At 44.7% G+C, this 20,060-nt stretch overlaps 1 protein-coding gene across 5 annotated transcripts; it reads right to left on the bottom strand.

Moving 5' to 3' along the window:
- Window positions 1-264: 264 nt before the first annotated feature.
- TMEM200C (transmembrane protein 200C) lies at window positions 265-7,424 on the bottom strand. Of its 5 annotated transcripts, XM_081078298.1 has the most exons (4): window positions 7,162-7,424; window positions 5,778-5,893; window positions 5,564-5,659; window positions 265-4,282 (listed from the first exon to the last, which is right to left on the bottom strand). In XM_081078298.1, exon 4 carries the CDS (start codon window positions 4,181-4,183, stop codon window positions 2,312-2,314), a length of 1,872 nt encoding a protein of 623 aa, XP_080934424.1. In that variant the 5' UTR covers window positions 4,184-4,282; window positions 5,564-5,659; window positions 5,778-5,893; window positions 7,162-7,424; the 3' UTR covers window positions 265-2,311. The 5 variants fall into 5 exon arrangements, with proteins under 5 accessions (XP_080934424.1, XP_080934425.1, XP_080934423.1 ...); XM_081078299.1 differs by lacking the exon at window positions 5,778-5,893; XM_081078297.1 differs by lacking the exon at window positions 7,162-7,424 and having other exon boundaries at window positions 5,778-7,146.
- Window positions 7,425-20,060: the final 12,636 nt, after the last annotated feature.

The raw sequence follows: 20,060 nt of genomic DNA on the forward strand, positions 1-20,060 counted from the left end.
TCTTCAACACAGTATATACATTACCCAGAAATTTAAACAACTCATCAGATAGTATACAAATTATCCAGTATGCAAAGTACTAAAAAAAGCCTAAGGAAATTTGAATTTGTGTGTGTGTGTGTGTGTGTGTGTATGATAAAACAATTGAGATTGTTGAAATTTAACACTACTTGGAAAGACGATTACACTAGCTTTTCACTCTTACTAGTGGAAACTCGCTTTTGCTATACAGAAGAGCCAAATTAATTAATCCACAGCTATACAGTGAGTTATTAGCTTAATGCAGATCCAATCTGGGAACAAAGTAGTTCCTTTTTAAATTGATTACAGAATGTTAAACTCAATGGTAGTTTATGAAGTATATTCTCTTTGCAAAGTTGTATGTACAAATATTATATTTATATCCGGGACAAAACAAATGCCCTGAATTTAAGTAAAGCTTTCAGAGCCAAAGGCAATCACAGAGATTACATCATCCACCAGAGGGCCAGAGGGATTAAGTGATTTGCCTAAGGTTATGGGGATAGTAAGTAGATATTTCAGATTTTGGCCAAGGCTTTCTTGAGCTCAAATTGAGAGAAGGCCCACTCTTCTACGGCATGAATTAAGACAACATATTATAATGATTATAATTACAATAACCACCATTTATTGAGTACACACTCTGAGCCAAGTACTCTTCTAGGCTCTGCACGTATAACTTTTTGTCCCCCACCTCATAGCTCTATGAAGTATGTCTAGTTGTTTCCATTTTATAGATTAGATGACAGAGACTCAGCATTTGTGACTTGTTCAAGACTGCACAGCTAGCAAATGATGATAGCTGGGGTCCTATCTCACTCCTGATCCTGCACCCTGTGAGCTGGACCAACTGCTTCATCCATGGGGACCAATATGACCACATCTTTGACTGGATTTTCCTTTAAAATTGGTATTTTAACCTCCTGCAATGAGAGCCTTGGCTGTGTGCAACTGCAGAACTTGTATCCAAATGCCGAAAAAAAGGTGATACCAGTCCCAACATTCTCAGCTCACACTCAAAGGAAGAGGGCATCAGAATGGTACATTATTTGTCTATCTATGGTTCTTGAAAATTAACTAACTTAATAAAATCAAGCGTAAAAAAATCTACCAAATTATTAAAACATCACCTTGGGCCGTGGATTCAAGATTGTGAACCTAAAATCAAAAAGTAAATAGTCAACTCCAAGAGGATGAGAAGGGAATATTAAGCCTGGTGCTCTGTAATTAATACTTTGAGGTAAACTAGAAGTATTACAGAAAATTACTATTTATTTAATGTTTCATTCTATTTGAAAAAGCAACTCCCGAATGATTAACACTACCCTATATTTAAAAAGTTAAAAATATACTGGAAATTGAGTGATGATGGCACTGAGCATGTTGGGGACAATAACTACAATCGTAGCAGCTGTGTCAGAGCAAAACATTTTACATTTACCAGCTGAACTGTTAAATGTTTAAGGTGTATTAGAAGCATTAGTTCCAAGGCAAAATGAGGCGATACTATGTTTAACTGTTTGTTTGGAAACTTCTTTTATTAAAAAAGATTTTTAATATTAACGCTATTTTCAATACAGTTGTGATAATACTCAATAAAGTATCGTGTACTTGATATAGTGAATTTAGGAAGGTAACAGTCCACCTAGATGTAGCAAAATGTAAATATCCTTTTAAAAAATAAAGAGGCCTTTGAGCAGTTGGATGAGCAGAGTGGGGTAGGCAAGGAAAGTGCTCTTTCCCGACATACTCATGCTTTTGACTTTGACTTCATTTAGTAATAGCAGTTCTGAGAGAACTGAGACAAATCCTTCTATGCTCTGCAAAAGCATAGGAGAAAAAAAGCTTGTCATTCACAAGCAACTATGGACAAAACCAGCGTCAGAGTACAGGGGTTAGGGAAATCAGAGATCCAAAAAAAAGTTGGAGTAAAGTGCACAGTTACTGTCAAAAATATATTATTTTGATCCTAAGAAAATTAAGAGCATTTTATCTAATGAACTAGATTGCTGACCTTTTAATACATTTGGTTTTCATGGAACATACAATCACCATCGGACATAAAAGACTAGTTTGCCTTTTGTAAAAAAAATTGCTTGGAGCTATGTACAGGAATCTTGTCAACACAATTCAAGGATAACATCCTCCAGCTCTTTGGGTATTGTATGATTTCCTCCGATAAGTCCACAAGGAAAGACGAATCTGTTAAATTCACTGACTCAAGTGGGCATTTCTCCTATTTTCTCAGTCCCCTCTTCACCCCCCGCCCCCCACCCTCCGCTCCTTTTCCCTAAATGCCAGTACTTTCCAGTTCTCCATCCTCTACTCCTATGGCATGAGACCGGGAAATCATGAAAAGTTTCTCCTTGTTCGTAAATTGCCCCTGCAACGGCTGAGGTGGCCGGGCCATGGGTGGCCCTTGGCTGGGATCTTCGAGGGGGCTCTGCTCCTCTGCAGTCAGGGGGGTGGCGACCTCACAGTCTTGACTTTTACTGGCCATTGCGTCCACCACCGACTCCAAGGAGGTGCCTTCCTCCCGCAGGGGGGTGTAGCCCTTATTGCTGCAGGATGGCTCATCCGACTGGGAGCTGGGCGAGTCCAGCCTGGCAGGGGGCGAGTCCTTCCGCCGCTGATGGAGTGCGGGAGAGGCAGCTTTGGCCAGAAGGTTCGAGTCCAGGTCCACGCTGCGAGTAAAAGGCTGGGGCTCGGGGGACAGCGGCGCCCGGTAGTCCGGGAGCCCGCTCGTGCTGCGGCGCCGCAGGGCCGCGCATCTGCCGGTCCTGGGGAGGCGGCCGCCCTGCCCCCTGGCGGTGAGCGCCGCCGCCGCCGCGCCGTCGTGCTCCTCCAGCTTCCCCCTCGCCCCGCGCGCACCGTCCGGGTCACGGCGCAGGTCGGTCAAGCTCAGGTGGAGATCGCCCCGCGGGATCTCCCGTGGGCCGCGTTCCCCAGGAGGCCTCTGCCAGCTGCAGCTCGCGCCCCCTGCGTCTCCATCCCCGTTGCGGTCCCCTTGCAACGGTAGCAGCGCGAAGGCGCTCAGTGAGGAGCCCACGAGGGAGCTGGCGGTGCTCTGGCGCCCCCAGCTCTCGGGTGGGCTGCCGGGCGCCGGGCTGCTGCTACGGCTGGCGGCGGCGGCGGCCACAGCCGCGGCGGCCCGGCCACCGCTGGCCACGCCGGAGCGCTCGCGGTAGATGCTGTACACGGCCTCCGCCAGGCTCGGCGGCTCCCGCGGGCAGCGCGGGGACGAGGCCAGGTCCGGCGGGGACGCGGAGCCCCTGGCCCCGCCGCCGGCCCCTCCCAGCGCTGCGGGGTGGGACCACGAGCCCCTCGCCAGCATCGCGGTCGCCCCGAAGGCGTCCCCGGCGCCGCCGCAGCTCCCGGGCTTCAGCTCCAGGCCCCGCGACTGCACGTAGCCGAGGAAGCCGTTGAGCGGCGCGGCCCCGGGGGGAGCCGAGACGGGGACGGAGGACGAGGAGGGGGCGGCGGCGGCGGCAGCCGCGGCGGCCGCCAGGTCTTTGGCGCGGAGGCTGTGCACGTCGATGACCGTAGAGTAGAGGTCCCGCAAGTTGATGATCTTGGTCTTCTTGTCTCGGTTCTCGTGGAGCACCGCGTTGGCGCAGATGAAGAGGAAGATGCCGATACCCATGATGAGGGGCCCGAAGACTTTGAGCTTATCAGAGTGCAAGTAGTCAGAGAAGAGGCGATAGAAGAAACCCACCGACGTGGGGGAGGACGCAGAAGGGGCGGAGGATCGCGCTGGAGGCGTGCTCCTGGGCGCACCCCCCGACCCGGAGTTGACACCCCCCGTAAGCCCAGGGTGGCCCCTGGCCCGGTTTTTGCTGCCACTGCTGCTACTATTGGCGGCGGCCAGGACGCGGAGGCCGCTGCCCGCGGGTGGCAGCTGCTTACTTCCCTCCCTGTTGGCCCCGTTGGCCTTAGGCCAGTAGCCCATCACCGCCATGGCTATGCCCACCAGCAGCACTAGGATCCCACACAGGGCGATGAGCCCGGAGATAGAGCACAGCTTCAGCTTGCCTTTCACCACCACCACGTCGTTCTTGCGCCTGTTCTTGGCTTTCCGCTTGCGCTTGGGGACCTGGCTCTGGGGACGGAGGGGATCCTGCTTTCTGGCAGAAATCCTCAGCAGGCCGCCGGTGGCAATCATGACGAGTCGGTGGAGTGCTCCGGGCTAGCCCCTGGGGCGGAGGCTTGTGCAGAGGGGGGCGCCAGCTGCCCACTAGAGCTGCTCCTCCACCTCCTCCTGCTGCAAAGCAGAGGAAGACAGTCAGAGGGTATAGGTTTGGCTGCAGCAACATGCCACGCGGTAAAATTGTCCTGCTCCCTGATCCCACTACATGTGTGTCCCCAACCCCAGGGCCTTTACCCACTAACGCGAGTGCGGCATACATATAGTGACCAGGGGATGAGAAAGATGGATTAAGGAAGGGAAGCGTTGTTGCAATAATTGATAGGAGGTGATAAAAGACGTTGAGAGAAAGCCTTTTTCTCTCCCCCTTGCCCAGTCCCACACTCTGTAGGTGATATTCCAGTATTGTTCATTTCAAACCCTCCTGGCCGGCAGCCAGTGGAGTTCTGACCATTTAGTAGAAACGAAATGTAGGGACTCAAAGTAGAGGCTGATGACTTTTCCTGGCAAAAGCCATTCCCTTTGTCCTACTGGAATCAGAAGATTCCCAAGGGAGTTGTCCCAGGAGTTTCAACTATACCTAAGCCAAGTCTATATGTAAGCCAAGATTTTGTCAAATGGGGCCCAAAGTCACTAAAACAGCCACAAAAGTTTCTGCTTTATAAAGACAAAAGGAATTCATTTCACTGGATGAAAATGAAAGGTCATACATATGCTGGCAGGCAGACAGCTTATTTACCTCAGATAATTAATAGAGAGTCTATTGCTGGGAGAACACCAGAGAGCTATGTCAATACTCTGACAATAAAATTCTGCACAAAGTTGTCTCCCACCTATTATTGTTCCTACAGCTACAGGCCAGCAGAGCCCTCTCACAGCCTTTTCCTCATCTCTTTTCTGCAACATCTGGACAGCTTCTTGGGGTGGAATATTTAGTTTTAGGTAACTGGTTATGTAACTGAATTCTTCTTTCTGGCTTCCTCTCCTCCCTCAGAGGAACTCCCTTAAAGGTGTCATGTGCTACATCTCATCAGGGAATTTAAGAGATTCCCTAGAATCTCCAAGAGAAAGAGCTCTTTCTCCTGTGGGAAAATTACAACCTTAAAAAAAAAACCACCACAACATTATTCTGCCATAATAGCTTTCTGACCCCTTATTAATGTGCCAACACTCTTCGAATCCCAAAATTCAAATGAGTAGGCAATTAACTAGAGGTACAGCAGTCTACATAATAATGATGATTCATAGAATGACATTTCTCCAAGCAAGAGAACTGCTTTTCCTCATCTTTTTCTCATGAGGTCATTTTTAGGAAGGGAGGGTGGCAACAAATAATGGACTATCCTATAGGAAGTTTAGTTGTTTATAATAAAGTCAAGGTTAGATAAATGCACATACTATGCGTCTTTGTGGATATCTGTTAGCTTCTAAAAATTTCAATCCTTCTGGATCCCCAGAGTAAAACATTTTCTGTTCCACTGGTTGTGTTCCCTCCTATAATAGAGATGATAAAATTAAGGGCTTTGTATGAATTTGAAAGGATTATATATCACTCACAAACCTTCTGGCATTTTATCCTTTATAAAATATTTCATGCTTTAGAATAAATTACCCTTTGTGGGAAAATGTGGGATGACTTAGGTAGAATTTTGCTTTTAATTGGTGCTTGGGTGAAGAACTTTGGCCCTTGATTCCCTCCATTATGTCAATATAGGCAGCATCTTTTCTCTACCAGTGGAAAAGCAAATGATAATCAGCACTTCACAATATTTGCAAATCAATATCTCTTTGAAATTTAGTGGGTATTCAGTAAGGAGAAATACTAGGTAGGTTAGAAAGGGGTCAGTAGAGAGAATGTATTTTGTTTTAAGGAGCTGCACCAGTAAGTACAAACTGTAAACAAACAAACAACAACAAAACAGTAAGAGTGGCTTATTGTCCATCAGTCACCCCCCAAAATAAGCACATTATGGTAGTTTTAACACACAGACTGCTGTTTGAAGTGATCCCTAGACTCCAGCATGTTAGCTAGAGATTTGTGGTTATTTTTAAAAGGATTTAGGAGCCAGACATTTTAGAAACAAACCGGGACTCAGTTGGCAGGGTGGCTCTCCCTGAGGAGAGAAGGGCTAACATTTTGTTGGGCATTGATAAGGTGCACCAGGATGGTGGGTGTCTAGGGGACGAAGGTCCTCAGAAAACAGCTTTAGCTCTGGGTAGAATGTAAGGAAGAGTAGAATGGATTTCAAACACCGTTGACAGAAGATCTTTAAAATTAGTTTAATAGCTAGTAATTAACTCCCTAGTTTATTATTCCTTCAGCACTGCTGAAGGCTGAACTCCTTTCTAATGTATTACCATCTGACGTGAAATACTGACAACGGTCAGATACCATGGAAGACCCACCTTTGAGGCTTTTCTTCATACATGATGAAGGAAAACAAACTTAGCAGTCGAGGTTGGCTACCCTTGCAAATTACTGCCTGATACTGGTCTTTCCGTGGTTAAGGAATGGAGGATGGGGGAATGTCTAAAAATACAACTGCTTCCAAGGGAGACACTCAAGTTCTCGCTCATGATGGATTAAGCCCCACTCAGTGGCGGAGGCTCAGAGCCCACAGGATGAGAGGGCTCTGCCCGGCCCAGGGCTCAGTCAAGGTCCTCGACCCCCGCTCCCTCATTGGCAGGGCAGCGAGCCCCTGCCCCCGACCCCCCTCTTTTGGTCCGCTTATTTATGTTGGAGTCACATGAGTGCCGCAGCTGGGAGTCCGCCTCTGGAAAGCAGACAGGGAGGACCGAAGTGAGGGCAATTGGAACTCGCTTTTGCTGGGCAGCGCATCTCATGCAGCCCGCCCAGGAAAATGACTCTCCCCGGACACCTGCCCGGGGGACCAGGGATCGGGACAGGAGGGGTGGGGACGGGCAGCTCTGGGGCTAAAGACAGACACAATTGCTCAAAATGGCAGCACTAGAAGCCAACAATATCATTCACTTACCCGGGAAGGCTGGGGCAGCGCAGGGCCGGTGATCGGGCTCTCGGGAGACACAAAGGAACCATGGAGAAACTTTTTCAGCCCAAGCCGGCCGCGGAGCGCAGAAACAGCGCCTCCGGGCCCCGCATCGCGCGGCTCAGCAGCCCCGCGGGGGCGAGCGCCCGCCCCAGGCTCGCAGCCCCCTCCGGCGCTGTGGCGGGAGCCATTTCCAAGAGTTTCCAAGAAGTGTCAGGTCCTCCGCAGCCTGCATCCTGCCTCGGAGTCTCTCTCCCCGCAGCAGCCCCTCCACCCCGCTCCGCGCGCCCTCACGTCGCGCTCCCCCGCCGCCCCAGCGCCTCTTTTGTGCGGCTGCGGCGCGCCGGGCTCCGCCGGGTGGAGTTGAGCCCGCGGCTGCCTGCGCGGCTCGGGGCAGCCGGACCGGCGGCTGTTGCTAAGAGACCGGAGCCATGACACAGGGAAATTGCTGCAGGATGGCAGTAGGTACCCTGCCCGACTCGGCTCAGCAGGGGCGCGCCCGCCCCCCTGCCCCGCCCCCCGCCTCCGCCCCGGCGGCCCCCCTCCCCCCGCGGGCCTTCCTCCGCCCCCCTCCCCCCATCTCCTCTCCAGTCCGCCGCGCGTCCCTTCGGAAGAACGGGTTCCCTGAGGACCAGAAGGCTGGAGGGCAGGCGGAGGAGGGGGCCGACGCGGGGCACTTTGGACCCGGGCCAGGGGCGCGGGCCGACAGGGCAGGGAGCGGGGCGCCCCGGGACCGCCGCCCGCCTTCGCTGGGAGCTTTGTTCTTTTTCTTCCAACTACCTGTCTCAGCAGCGGGTCGGAGAGGGCCCCAACAAAGGGCTGCCACTGCCGGAGGGTCTTCCCATCAGCATCCAAGGGGCGCTTTTGGGTGAGAGAGGGGGAATACCCCTGCCTGCCTCCCCCCCTACCTTCTTCTCTATTCTCTTGCCTGTACTCTTGGATACGACACCACCGCCTTTGCTGTTTCCCCCTCTCACTTGGGAGTTTGCAGTGTGGACACGCAGCGAACACAGTAAGTTGTCCCCCGGCAAACTCAGGTCCGGAGTGGAGCCGCCCCCACGAGCTGGGCGCAGCGCGGGACTCGCGGCTGCCTCTCTCTCCTGTCTCGCGCTTCAGCGAAGCCGGGTTTTGTGACCGGCCTCCTCGGGACCACGCGTCTTCTCCGGGCGCAGGCAGCTGGGGCTCCTCGGAGATTAGAATGGGCTCCGGGCTATTCTTTGGCCGGCCCCTCCTGCTTCTGCCCTGAGAGGTAATCAGCAAGCATTAAAAGGAAAACTATAACTATTCAGGAATCAGGGTTAGAATCAAAGAGGGGAGGTGTGGGTAGGGAGAATGTCCAAACTCCCTACGTCATTTTTAAAAAGCAAGAGGGAGAGAGAGATCCTGTTTCCAAGCTCATCCCTGCCTTCTCAACTGTAAAGTAAAAATGGCAGGGAAAAGAAGAATTTCAAAGTGGAATTTCCCCATGAAGTATTGAGAAAGTAGGAAACATTTCAATTATCTATTGAAACAAGACAGCCAAGATTCTGGAAGAAAGCAACAACAGAAGAGCAGATGCAGCAACCACTGTCTGAACTTTGGGATCCAGACAGAAATATTTTGGTGTGTTTGTATGTGTGTGTGTGTGTGGGGGGGGGTCTGTTGTACATTCCGGGTTTTGTTTAAGGGTCCACAGAACCTCCACAAGGTACACAGCCAAGGTAGTTCCTCCAGGTACACAGCCTTCCCTTATGTTTAAAACTAGAGTATATTTTTCAGAAAGAACAATAAAGACACAACCATTTCCAGGTTGAAAGAGATAAATGTGGACAATATATATGAGGTGGGAATAGAGATGGTGGGAAGACAAGTGGGGAGGGAGGAGAAATGTTTCCTAAAAGGAATCCCCTGCATCTGCCTATTTGAAAGGTGGGCTCTGTCACCATTTCCAAGACAGTAAAGAATCTGGATGATGATTCAGGACCCACCTCCTTCCACCTGTCTATTCCTGATCACATGCAGAAGGCTAGAAAACAAGCCACAATAAAGGGAAAGTTTTAAATCCCACATTGGATGGTTTCCTTTTAGAGAAATCACTGCAAAGGAGAAATAACTGGGTCTGTTATTCCAGATTTCTTGAATCCCAGTAATTGGTGTTTTGCACAGAGTGGATGTAAGAGAGAATCTTATCACATAGCTGGCTGTCAGGCGCCATGGGGTGGCAACTCCTATCCTTTGTGGGTCTCTTGTTTGCTGAACTGTATAAATGGGAATAATATTGCAGAACTTCATTAGGATTATAGGTGGCTTAAGCCACTACTAGTTTCAAATTTCTGCATAAGTTATAGCTTCATTTGCACATTTAAAACTCATTAGAAGGGATTTGGAGAAGAAAAGAATCCTTTTCTAGACAAACAAGGCTTGGGACAGAGCTATTTTTTTTCCAATATTGATGATTGCAATAGAATTTATGGTTTATTATTCAAAGGCTTCCTTCCAACTGAGCTCTTTGGAACTTTGAACTGTTCCATTTAACCCGGGTGTTATCACCTTCAGTAATTTTGTTTTCAGCTCATGGCATCAGAGGAAGTCAAACAGATCACATCTGTTTCCAGTGGAGTCCTTTATCCCCTCTGTAATAATATATTATCAATGTACATTCTCATGGGTTTGCAAGTTATGTACAGGTTTTTTTGTTTGTTTGTTTTTGTTTTTAATGCTCTTGGCTTTCTGGAACTTATTTTCCTTCTAGTTTCACTGGTTGTTCTGTTTCGATGATTTCTGATATTGTGGGACACTCCTTTTTCATTTTGCTGAGGACCAAAGGGCTAAAGCTACCTAATCATAGATAATTCACTAGTATCTCAAGAACTCGGAGCTCAGCACAGTATTCCGAACATGTCATAGCAGGAGAGTAATGCAGGCCTTGAGAAAAAAAGAAGAGGGAAAAGATTAGCTTAGTTTAGTTGGATTAAACTCTGACCTCAAACTTTTCATTTGCTCTTTCTTTAAAACAATCCTTATGTAATTTATCAGTTTCATAATTTATTCACAACCCATTTACTTCCCCTGATCATTTCATCACTTGGCCTGGCTCACCTGTGTTGCTCCTAGGGCTGCTCATGGGAAGACGGTGGTCTGGCATGGGCCCACTTGGCCCCTCTTGGTCTTCAGGATAGTGCAGTAGAAAAGGGATGTCTTATATCAACAGCTCCGCAACTCCACCCTCTCCACATGCTCTGTTGTCACAGATTATTTTAGGCTGCAGAAACAGGTAGTTTAGTGTAGTGGATTCTGGAACTAGTGTGTATACTCCACTGACTGCTTAATTTAAGTGACTTAATCTTGCCTGCCTCAGTTTCCCCATCTGTAGTGGGGATAATGACAGTAATATGTACCTCATACCGTTGTGGTGAGGAGTAAACGAGTGTGGTTGATGTAAACTGATGCTCAGCACTTGGTATACACTGTTCAATTTAGCTATCATCCTTAATAGTCCTAACATCTCCCTGCTTGCCACCCTCACTTTCCTGTTCTGTTCATACAGAACAGGAATCTAGGTGGGACCATATCTGCACTTAATCTCTCTGGGGTGACAAGATCAGCTGCTGTGACTGAACTATGCCTATCCACATGGCATAAGTCCAGTATCACTCAAAGCCTGCTCTCCAGGAGAGTGAAAACACTTTTTCCATTGCTACTTTGCTCATTTTTCAATTAGCCATGGCCCTTTAATTTCAGTTTGCTGGAAAAATCCAGATTTAAAACTCATGTCACTCTCTAGTCAAATTAGAGGTTTCCAAAATACCCAGAGGACCTTCTTCAGACTGGAAATTTGAGGATTTCATAGAAAGGACTCTTAATACTGTTTATGGTATCTCTGCAACAGAGGCAGGAAACCATTATCCCAAGGTTGAAAATGTGACACAAAATATTTCACTCCTCCTCTTTCCTTGTTTCTTCTTTGTACCCCTGCCAATAAAAAACATGACAAACAAAAGCATGGCTAAAGAAAAAAAAAAAAAAAAACCTAAGATTTAGCAAACCTAGAATTAGCAAATAAAATATTTCGTGGGACATACACTAAAAAAGCAATGTTTTGTTTATCTGAAATTCAGACTTAACTGGGCATCATATCTTTTGTCTGCATCACCACCACAATATACCTTGGTAGCCTCACAATTTTTCAGAACATACATAACGGATAAAAGAGCCAGATAAAACAGAAACCAGGCACTACAACAGTGGATTGAAGCCTCATTAGATTGCTTTTCAAACAGAATAGGCAGGAAAAGAAAACCCTGAGCAGAGCCTGGAGGTAGCAGTAGAACGTAGAAGCCCAAGGGTGGCGTTTCCACAGCGGGGCCACACTTGGCCCTGGGGTTGCTCACAGAGGTTCCATGGTTTGTATTTCCAGCCCTTTTCCATGGAACACTGCTGTGCCCGAGGGATGGCGTGTGCTCTGCCTCCACTCCCCAGGATCCCACAAATGCACCTCGGAGAGACAAAACTCAGTATCATTTTTAAGACCTTCAGTTTGGAAACCAAGGGTAAACTCACGCCAGTGTCATAGTCACGATCAAGCCTGTTCCTTGTGTTTCCGAAAGGTGTCAAAGCATTCAAGCCCAAATATTTCCACCACAGAGGAAAGGAAAGGATGAAAAGTCTGAAGAGCCTTCCTTAGGACACATCAGAGAGGGGCCTCTGCCTCCATTCCAGATAAATGTCATGTGGCAATGACAGCCTTCACCTCTGTTTTCAGCCCCATTCTTTCTTAATATTACAAATCACCGAGTTCTGAATTAGGGACCTACCAGGGGTTGTTTTTTCTAATAAGTACATTCCTTTTTTATACATTGTTTTTCCTTATAGCCTTCAATTTCTACTATTTTCCATGTACACCACCAAAACTAGCTTATGTGCCTTATAAAATAATTGAGAGCTGAGGTAAGAAACTAGGGTGCATTGTCAGGTCTGAAAGCACATCAAAGCTGAGCTTGGAAAGGGCTTTGCAGAGAGGGTTCCATCAAATAGAAGAGCCAAGAAGAGACCCACAGCTCAATTTGCCCTATGTTTCCAAAACATATCCTAAATGTCCACTATAATGTCACTTTTATTATTTCTTATAATCTACAAGCACTATGGAAAGATGACTCGTCCTACTGAGAACTAATAGGAACTCACATGTCTGGTCTTCTTTCAAAATTATGTGTGATGTGAGCTTCTGTGAGCCGGAAACAAGAAACACAGACAAGGAACTAGTTTTCAAAAATAAAGTTTTCAAAAATAAAGAAACAAAAGATTCTAACATCAGTGCTTGGGAAACAGGTATCTGATTCATCTAATAAGCATTTCCTTGAGCACCTCTTGTGTGCCCAGCCCTTTGATGCTTGCATTTATTCACTCAACAAATATTTATTGAGCACTGACTATATTATAGTTACCATTATAGGCACTGGGGATAGAGTGGTGAGCAGTGTAAACAAAGTCCCTCCCTCTGGGGTAGGGGAGCAGATAATAAACAAGTTAACACATGGAGAAAATTTCAAAACTTGTTGAGTATTATGAAGAAATTAAAAGAGGGTGCTATGCCCGGTCAGAGGGGGTAGCGAAAGAATAATTTAGATTACGTATTCAGGGAAGGCCTCACCAAGGAGAGGCATGTGTACTGAGAACTGAAGACTGAAAAGGAACAAACCATTTGAGAATATTCCCGGGGACAGAAAAGAATTATGGGACATGGCCTTATTAGCCTATAGTTTAGTCAGATTCATCAAAAAAATCATTAGTGACCAACGCAAGGCAAGAAGCTAAAATCTCGAAGTGCTTGATGACTTCAGAAAAACAATGACCATTGGGAGAAAAAAAAATAAAACTACACTTGACCCTTGAACAATTTGGAGGTTAGGGACGCAGACCGCCCCAGGAGTCGAAATTCTCCTGTAACTTGTCAGCCTTCTGCATACTCAGATTCCCAAATGCCAGATGGTTCACCTTTGAACAACTCAGATTTGAACTTTGAGGGTCAGTTGAACTGACTGGGTCAATTGAAAAGAAATTGCGTATAAGTGGACCTGCAGTTCAAAGCCAGGTTATTCAAGGGTTAGCTGCAGTTAAGGCATACCTCAGGGATGTGGGTCCCACCCGTGACCTAGAATAGATCTGGCTAAGTGAAGTGAAGGCACAGAATTAGGCAGTGCAGTAACGATGTGGGCAGGACCTCTCCGAGGGGTATAAGGATCCAAGAATGCCATGGACAGAGATGTTAGGGTACTTGGGATGGGAAGGAGGCCTCGCTCCTCGCTGTGTGGTTTGTGCAGCATTGGCGACGTCTGGAGCTTGTTAGAAACGCGGAATATTGCGCTGCACCCCAAAACTGCTGGATCACAATCAGTATTTTAACAAGATGTCCAGACGATTGGTGTACATGTTAAACGTGGAGGACCACGCGCTAGTCCAACCCTCTCATTTTAGAAAGGAGGGAACAGAAATTACCTCACAAAAGATGATCCCCATGTTTTGTGAGTGCATGCAAGAGAGAGAGAGAGAGAGAGAGAGAAGAATTTGCTTTTAACTGTTTCAAATGCTGAACCCAGAAGTGTATAACATTAACATTTGTGGCCAAGTATGTGTTTCTTACCTAGGGCAGCACCAAGCTTCTTTTCTTATCTTAAGTAGAAGAGAAGAGTTAAAACTTGGTCGCATTTACAAGTTTATGCCTCTGTCTAGGCAATGGGTTTGGTGGGCTTGAGACCTGAATGCAGCTTTCTAAAAGATCAAATTTATTCTACTCTTGCATTACTCTTGGGATTCAGACCATTTATAATTAAGTAACTTGGCCCCTTCTGACCATGTGATATTGAGCAAGTTACTTAAGTGTCTGCATGTAGTTGCATTGTTTATAAAGGATGATTTATATCTCCTCTCTTTCAAGGTATTAGGTTGGTGCAAAAGTAATTGCAGTTTAAAAGGTCAAAAACCGCAATTAGTTTTGCACCAACCTAGTGATTGTGAGGAAGAAATGAGATCATCATCAGTGGCAGCTGCTGGAATAGCTGTGGGAAAGAGGCTCTTTGGTCCGCTATCATCTCCACCATCCTAAAAAGTACCCTGTTGTGCTGGAGAACCTGCTCACTGCACCATTTGTCGTGCGGGGTGGCCTGTGGGGTCTCAGCTCCCGCTCCCCACATAAGAACACAGGATATGGTGAGGCCAAAAAGGAACACTCACGGAGCCACAGATAGGGGATTCATACCACTATATTCTCGCTGGAAACTGGGTTGGAGACACAGGAAGCAGGAGCCATACTATTTGCAACCTGCTGTCCACTTCTCTGCAATCTGCAACCCGCACTCCACCGTGCTAACTGCAGTCTGTGCTTGCCAACCACCATCTCCTTGCTAGCCCCCATTTCCTGCTGGCGAAACCATGGCAGTTATATTAGTGGCCAATGGCTTACTGGTTACAGCTGATGGCCATCCAATCACAGTTGATGGCCATTTACTACCTGAGTGAGCACCTTTCCATGTGAGGGCAAGAGCCTGGAAACTGCACTCCTGGTTCTGTCCCCACATACCCCTAAATGGACAGACACATAGCAGTAAAGCCTGAGTATTTGCTGTGTAAATGTTCCCCATCCCACCACATCATTGTCCCCAAGCCTATTCTATACAGAAATTGTGTAGGTGTTGCTTGGGGTATAGGCATTGAGGCCTGTACAACATTATTCAGATGTTAGTGATTGTCATGATGATGGTGAATATAGAGTGCTCATTATGTGTTGGGCACTTTGTACTGGAAATGCAATGGAGGGCAAAAGCTATCTCTGAAGTTGGGGTAAGATCCAAACTAAAAGACAAGGAAATGTTTCCCAAATTACTTTGTAGTTTTGAATGAGTCCCAGCCAGGCAGCAGTGGCTTCCTGGTCTCTACTCCCTCACCTTCTTATCTTCTGAGCTTAGATATTGCAAGAGTAATTGTGGTTGGAAGTAGGTTTGATTTCTTCAATCTCATGCCATTGCAATCATCATGTAACACAATTTGCTCCACTATTTAGGAATTCAGGTGGGGGGGGCTCTTATAATTTTACATTTTGGAATCCCCACAGCTGTGTCATTGAACATATAACTGTAGAATCTTAGTGTTTGGGGCTCATGCTTGTTAGGAGCCAAAGGACCACAGTGAGGAATTAAATTTCTCTTCTGAAGGGGGTGTCACCCAATTATTTTTTTATTACATACACCTTTCAGATGACCCCATGTAACATCTGTAATACATTTATATTATTTGAGGGTATAAATAGTCATAGCAAAAGAGAAAACTGCATTCCTCAAATTACCATCACTAAGCATTTATACGTCTAATACATACAACCAATAAATCAGCACTGATAGCATACTTTTAACCCAATGAAACTCTTCTAATCTTATCAGAATCATAAAAGATGTCAAATGATTAAAGTGGACTCCAAGTAATAAAATATAATTTTTTTTTCTGAAGGGAAAAAGCACACATTTTTCACACTAAATTTACTTTTGAATTTTTATAAAATCTTACAATAATCTCAGCTGACTTCTTTATTAAGGAGCAGATTGCAGTATCATTACATCAGAAAAGTATTACAAATATTTTTTTCTAGTGAGGACGATGCCAAAATCACTTCTGACGGGCAAAGTAAAATGGTTACATAGCTTTTTATAGAGGTGAAATATTAGTATGGTATATTGGAAGATGATATACAGAGAAAATAGAGATACTATTTCAAAATATTTCTGGTTTTTATTCTTCAAAAACACTCCTCCAAGGATCAGGGTTTGGCTACAGAAAAATAGGTAGGTCTCTGAGTATTTACATCAAATTGTATACGAGCTTAATATATTCACCTTACAAAATGAAGGTGTGTCACAATTCCTTTAAATTCTTCCCAATCACTTATAAGGTCTGGCTTTTGATGACATTAATATTAACGAAATGATAGAAAAATTATACTTTCTGGAAATTGGATATCAATCAATGTTACAGCTCCACTTTTTTTCTTTGCTAAGGAAATGATGTCTTTTCCCATTTACAGAGAGAAATATATTATCATCAAGACTGAGAATCCACACCCAAGGGAGGAGAATTAGAAAAGATGGTAATTTTCAGCAGGCACTTTAAGAGCTTACATATTCAGGGTGTATATTTAAAAGCTTACTTTAGAAGTGCTACAACTCAGAGAATATCTGCACTTTTCCTTTTTAAGTGGTAAAGGAATTTCTCTAGGCATCTGCTAAAACTGAAGGCAGAGGTTAGGAGTGTTGGTCTGGCAGGGCAAGCAGTCATGCTTCCTAACTGGGATGGAAGTTACAAGGCTCCAGGACTCCATCAATGGAACTAGCTCTCTGATTTTCTGTGCCCATTTGTACTGGCATGTAGAGACATCAAAAAGTCAGCTAATCTCTGTCTCTGAGCAAGATGCATTCTAAACCAAGTCAAATGATCATTGTTGTACTCTTTTCCTGGGTCATGCTCCACCTCACCAGGTGAGGCAGAGACTGAAAATGTCCTATTTATTTAAAGAATGTAGAAAGTCAACTAGATAATTTGATTCCCTTTTTGCTTTTGCAGCCATAAAAATCTCAAGGGCATATTGCATAACCTCTTGGACACAATACATATTAATGTACTATTTAAATGGTGCATAATGTTGAACAGTTGGTTTTGAATGATGTGATTTGAAGAAAGTACTAGATGGCTTTTAAAGATTCCTTCCTATTTTTCGAGGCCTTGTATTCTCACTGTGGAAACTGGGGATAGGTCATTTATGTAAGGTTCATTAGGTTCCTTTTTCTACTTCTCTTGTATAATAAGAAACATTGGTTTATACAAAACAGTAAAATTACAATGTCCCAAAACATAGAGAAGCTATTGGCTTTGGTTTTATAACTGCTCTGAACTTTGCCCTCACTTGGATTAGTGATTCTTAAACTTCTTCAGCAGATGGGATGTTTGAAAAATGTCAGAGCTCTTCTTCTTTTTAAAATTAAATTTATTGGGGAAACAATGGTTAGTAAAATTACATACGTTTCAAGTGTGCCTTTCTATATTTGCATTGTGTATTTACATTTCTATTACATTCTGTATTCACCCAAAGTCAGTTCTTCCATCACCATGTATTTGACCCCCTTTGCCTTCTTCTACCTCCCTTACCCCCTCTCTTTCCTTCTGGTAATCACTAAACTATTGTCTGTGTCTATGAGTTTTTGTTTCTTTGTTTGTCTTGTGCCTTTGTTTTCAGTTTTATATCCCACATATGAATGAAGTCATATGGTTCTCTCGCTCAGAGCTCATCTTGGAACATTTTGAAATACTGAACTGAAAATAAATCCATGGATAAGTTTGGATTGAATCACAAACACATCTAATATTAGATTCTTACATAGGCATATAGTAAATATAAAATATTTAAGGAATACTGATGGAAGAAGACCTTAAAACTATGAACCTTTGTCTGATAACATTTTTTACCCCTACAAATTGGAAAAGAATACACTTGTTCATTTGAGCAGTGGCAGTGGGATACCTTGACCTAGTTATGGAACACCAATATTCTTCAACAATATAATTTTTTAAAACATGGCCTTAGCTATTCTGATTGTTCGGTAACGAAGAATCTCTGTCTTCCACCATTATTTTTGCTTTTGCCACTTAACATACTGACCTTCAGGATCACACTGCAAACACCTACCTGCTTTCTTATTCTTTCTCTGTTCTGGCCTTTCAGCAACACTATTTTTCAAGTTTGTCTAGCTCATTAAGTACCTTCTTTCTCTGGACAATACCCCAGAAGTATTATTGGCACTTTTCCACAGTTGAATTTCATTTGTTTTCCTTGTTTTGTCTCACCACTAGTTAGGGTACTGTTTACTCCCTTCTCCCGATCATTAGTGAACATGCAGAAGGTTCAGGATCACCAGGGGAATTTCTCTCCTAGTTATTTGTATTCAAGACCTCACTATCCTCAGAGGGACAAGTGCCTAGAAGCTTGTATTGTTTTAAGACAGAGAAAGGGTTCAATCCACTTTTGAAAAAACATGTCATGAATTATTTCTCTACATAAATCAGGTAATAAGCTCACATTGAATCCAAACACCTCTCTTTATTTCTATCCAGCATTGTATCAAAGTGTTCATTCCACATATTTTCTAACACTGTTTCATCACAGTATCTCTGTATGAGGTTTATGACAGACTGGTTGTTTGCAAAATTTTCTAGGAGGTTTTCCAGGGGATCCTTCCTTCACCCACACTCTGTGTAAGAGGTTCATGCCAAGGACCTGTAGCCCTGTACCTCTGGAGCGAAGCTCTTCTTCTTCCTTTGCCAGAGTCCCTCCCTCGCTATATAGTCTCTCTGGACTTTCCTTCCCTTCTGATCAGGCCCCAGGGATGTCACTTGCCTTCTCTTCTTAGAAGCCATCAGCACCATCTACTCTCCTCTTGATGTTTTTTCTCTCCCCAAACTCATTTTCCGAGTGGGGTGTTTCTTCCTGCATAAGACCTTTCTCATACCCTTCAAACAAATGCACTAACATTTTTCAATTTTGCTGTCAATCACATGGGCCAATAGCCTGCGTAATACATATACTACACTGGAGGAATTTATAGGGATTACAGGATCATACAGACTGATGAGATAGGAAATGGAAGTCTCATTGGATTTATCGCAGGTTATTTTATTTCTGAGGGAGTGTCTCCTCCATCTTCCCCTCCTGTCCTACAATTAGCAATGACTGCACAGATCCATTCTTTGTCAGAACCCCTCTCCCAAGCACTGTGGGCCTGAAGAGTCGGGCAGAACCTTAGGTACACTCTAGTCTCTCAAAGGTGGGTAATTTGCATCTCAGAGAACTTCCAGTTTGGAAAGATGGCCCTTGCCTCTACTGGAGCACTAATTCCTCCATTTCTCATTCTCACTCACTAGGTACTGTCACTGCTCTACCACTCTTCAGCTATTTTAAGATTTTAAGCAAATTGGCCCCTCATTCAACTAGAAAGTAAGCTCAATGAAAGCAGCTACTTGGTTTTGTTCACTAGAGCATCCTGAACCCCAAAGAAAGTGACTGGCAAGATCTATGACACAACTTCCATGTTCAATACAGTGAATGAATTGGTGGCCAAAAGGGAAGTGTACAAAAGTGAATTAGAAATATTAGGCAGCACCCCATTAACCCAAGAGCTGATGTAAGTAAAAGAATTGGAAGTCGGTTTCTAACACTTGAATAAATGCAGGAACATACCATTTTTCTGGATGTAAAGACTCAGTATTGTAAAGATGCCAATTATTCCCTTAGCATAATGCAATTTCAATAAAAATAGGACTGGGCTTTCTTTTTAGCATGTCAACATTATTCTAGGGATCCACTCAAGAGACTTGAAAATATGGGTTCACATAATTCTTGTACACAAATGTTCAGAGCAGCATTATTCAAAATAGCTAAAAAGTGGGAACAACTCAAATGCCCATCAATCTGTGAATTGATAACCAAAATGTGGTACAACATGGGTGATCTCAAAAACATTATGCTCAGTGAAAGAAACCTGACACAAAAGGTCAGAAATTGGAATTTATCACTCCATTTATATGAAAAATCTGCAAAAGGCAAATAAAGACAGAAAATAGATTTGTGATTGCCTAGGGCTGGAAGTGAGATTGAGCGGGGATTGCAAATGGGCATAGGGTTTTTTGGGCGGATGATAGAAATGCTCTAAAATAAGACTGTGGTAAAAGTTGCACAACTCTCTAAATATACTAAAAAACATTGAATTGCACATTTAAAGTGGATTAATTTTGTGCTATGTAAATTATATCTTGATAAAGCAAAATAGAATATCCTAAATTTTATATGTAAGAAAGGGAGGTATAAGGAGCTA

Source organism: Rhinolophus hipposideros (assembly GCF_964194185.1).
Source record: "Rhinolophus hipposideros genome assembly, chromosome: 17".
In the NCBI taxonomy this organism is placed as follows: Eukaryota; Metazoa; Chordata; class Mammalia; order Chiroptera; family Rhinolophidae; genus Rhinolophus; species Rhinolophus hipposideros.

Bases quoted from the DNA above. Each gene is read 5' to 3' on its own strand.
- TMEM200C (XM_081078300.1), bottom strand. From the start codon at position 4,183: ATGATTGCCACCGGCGGCCTGCTGAGGATTTCTGCCAGAAAGCAGGAT.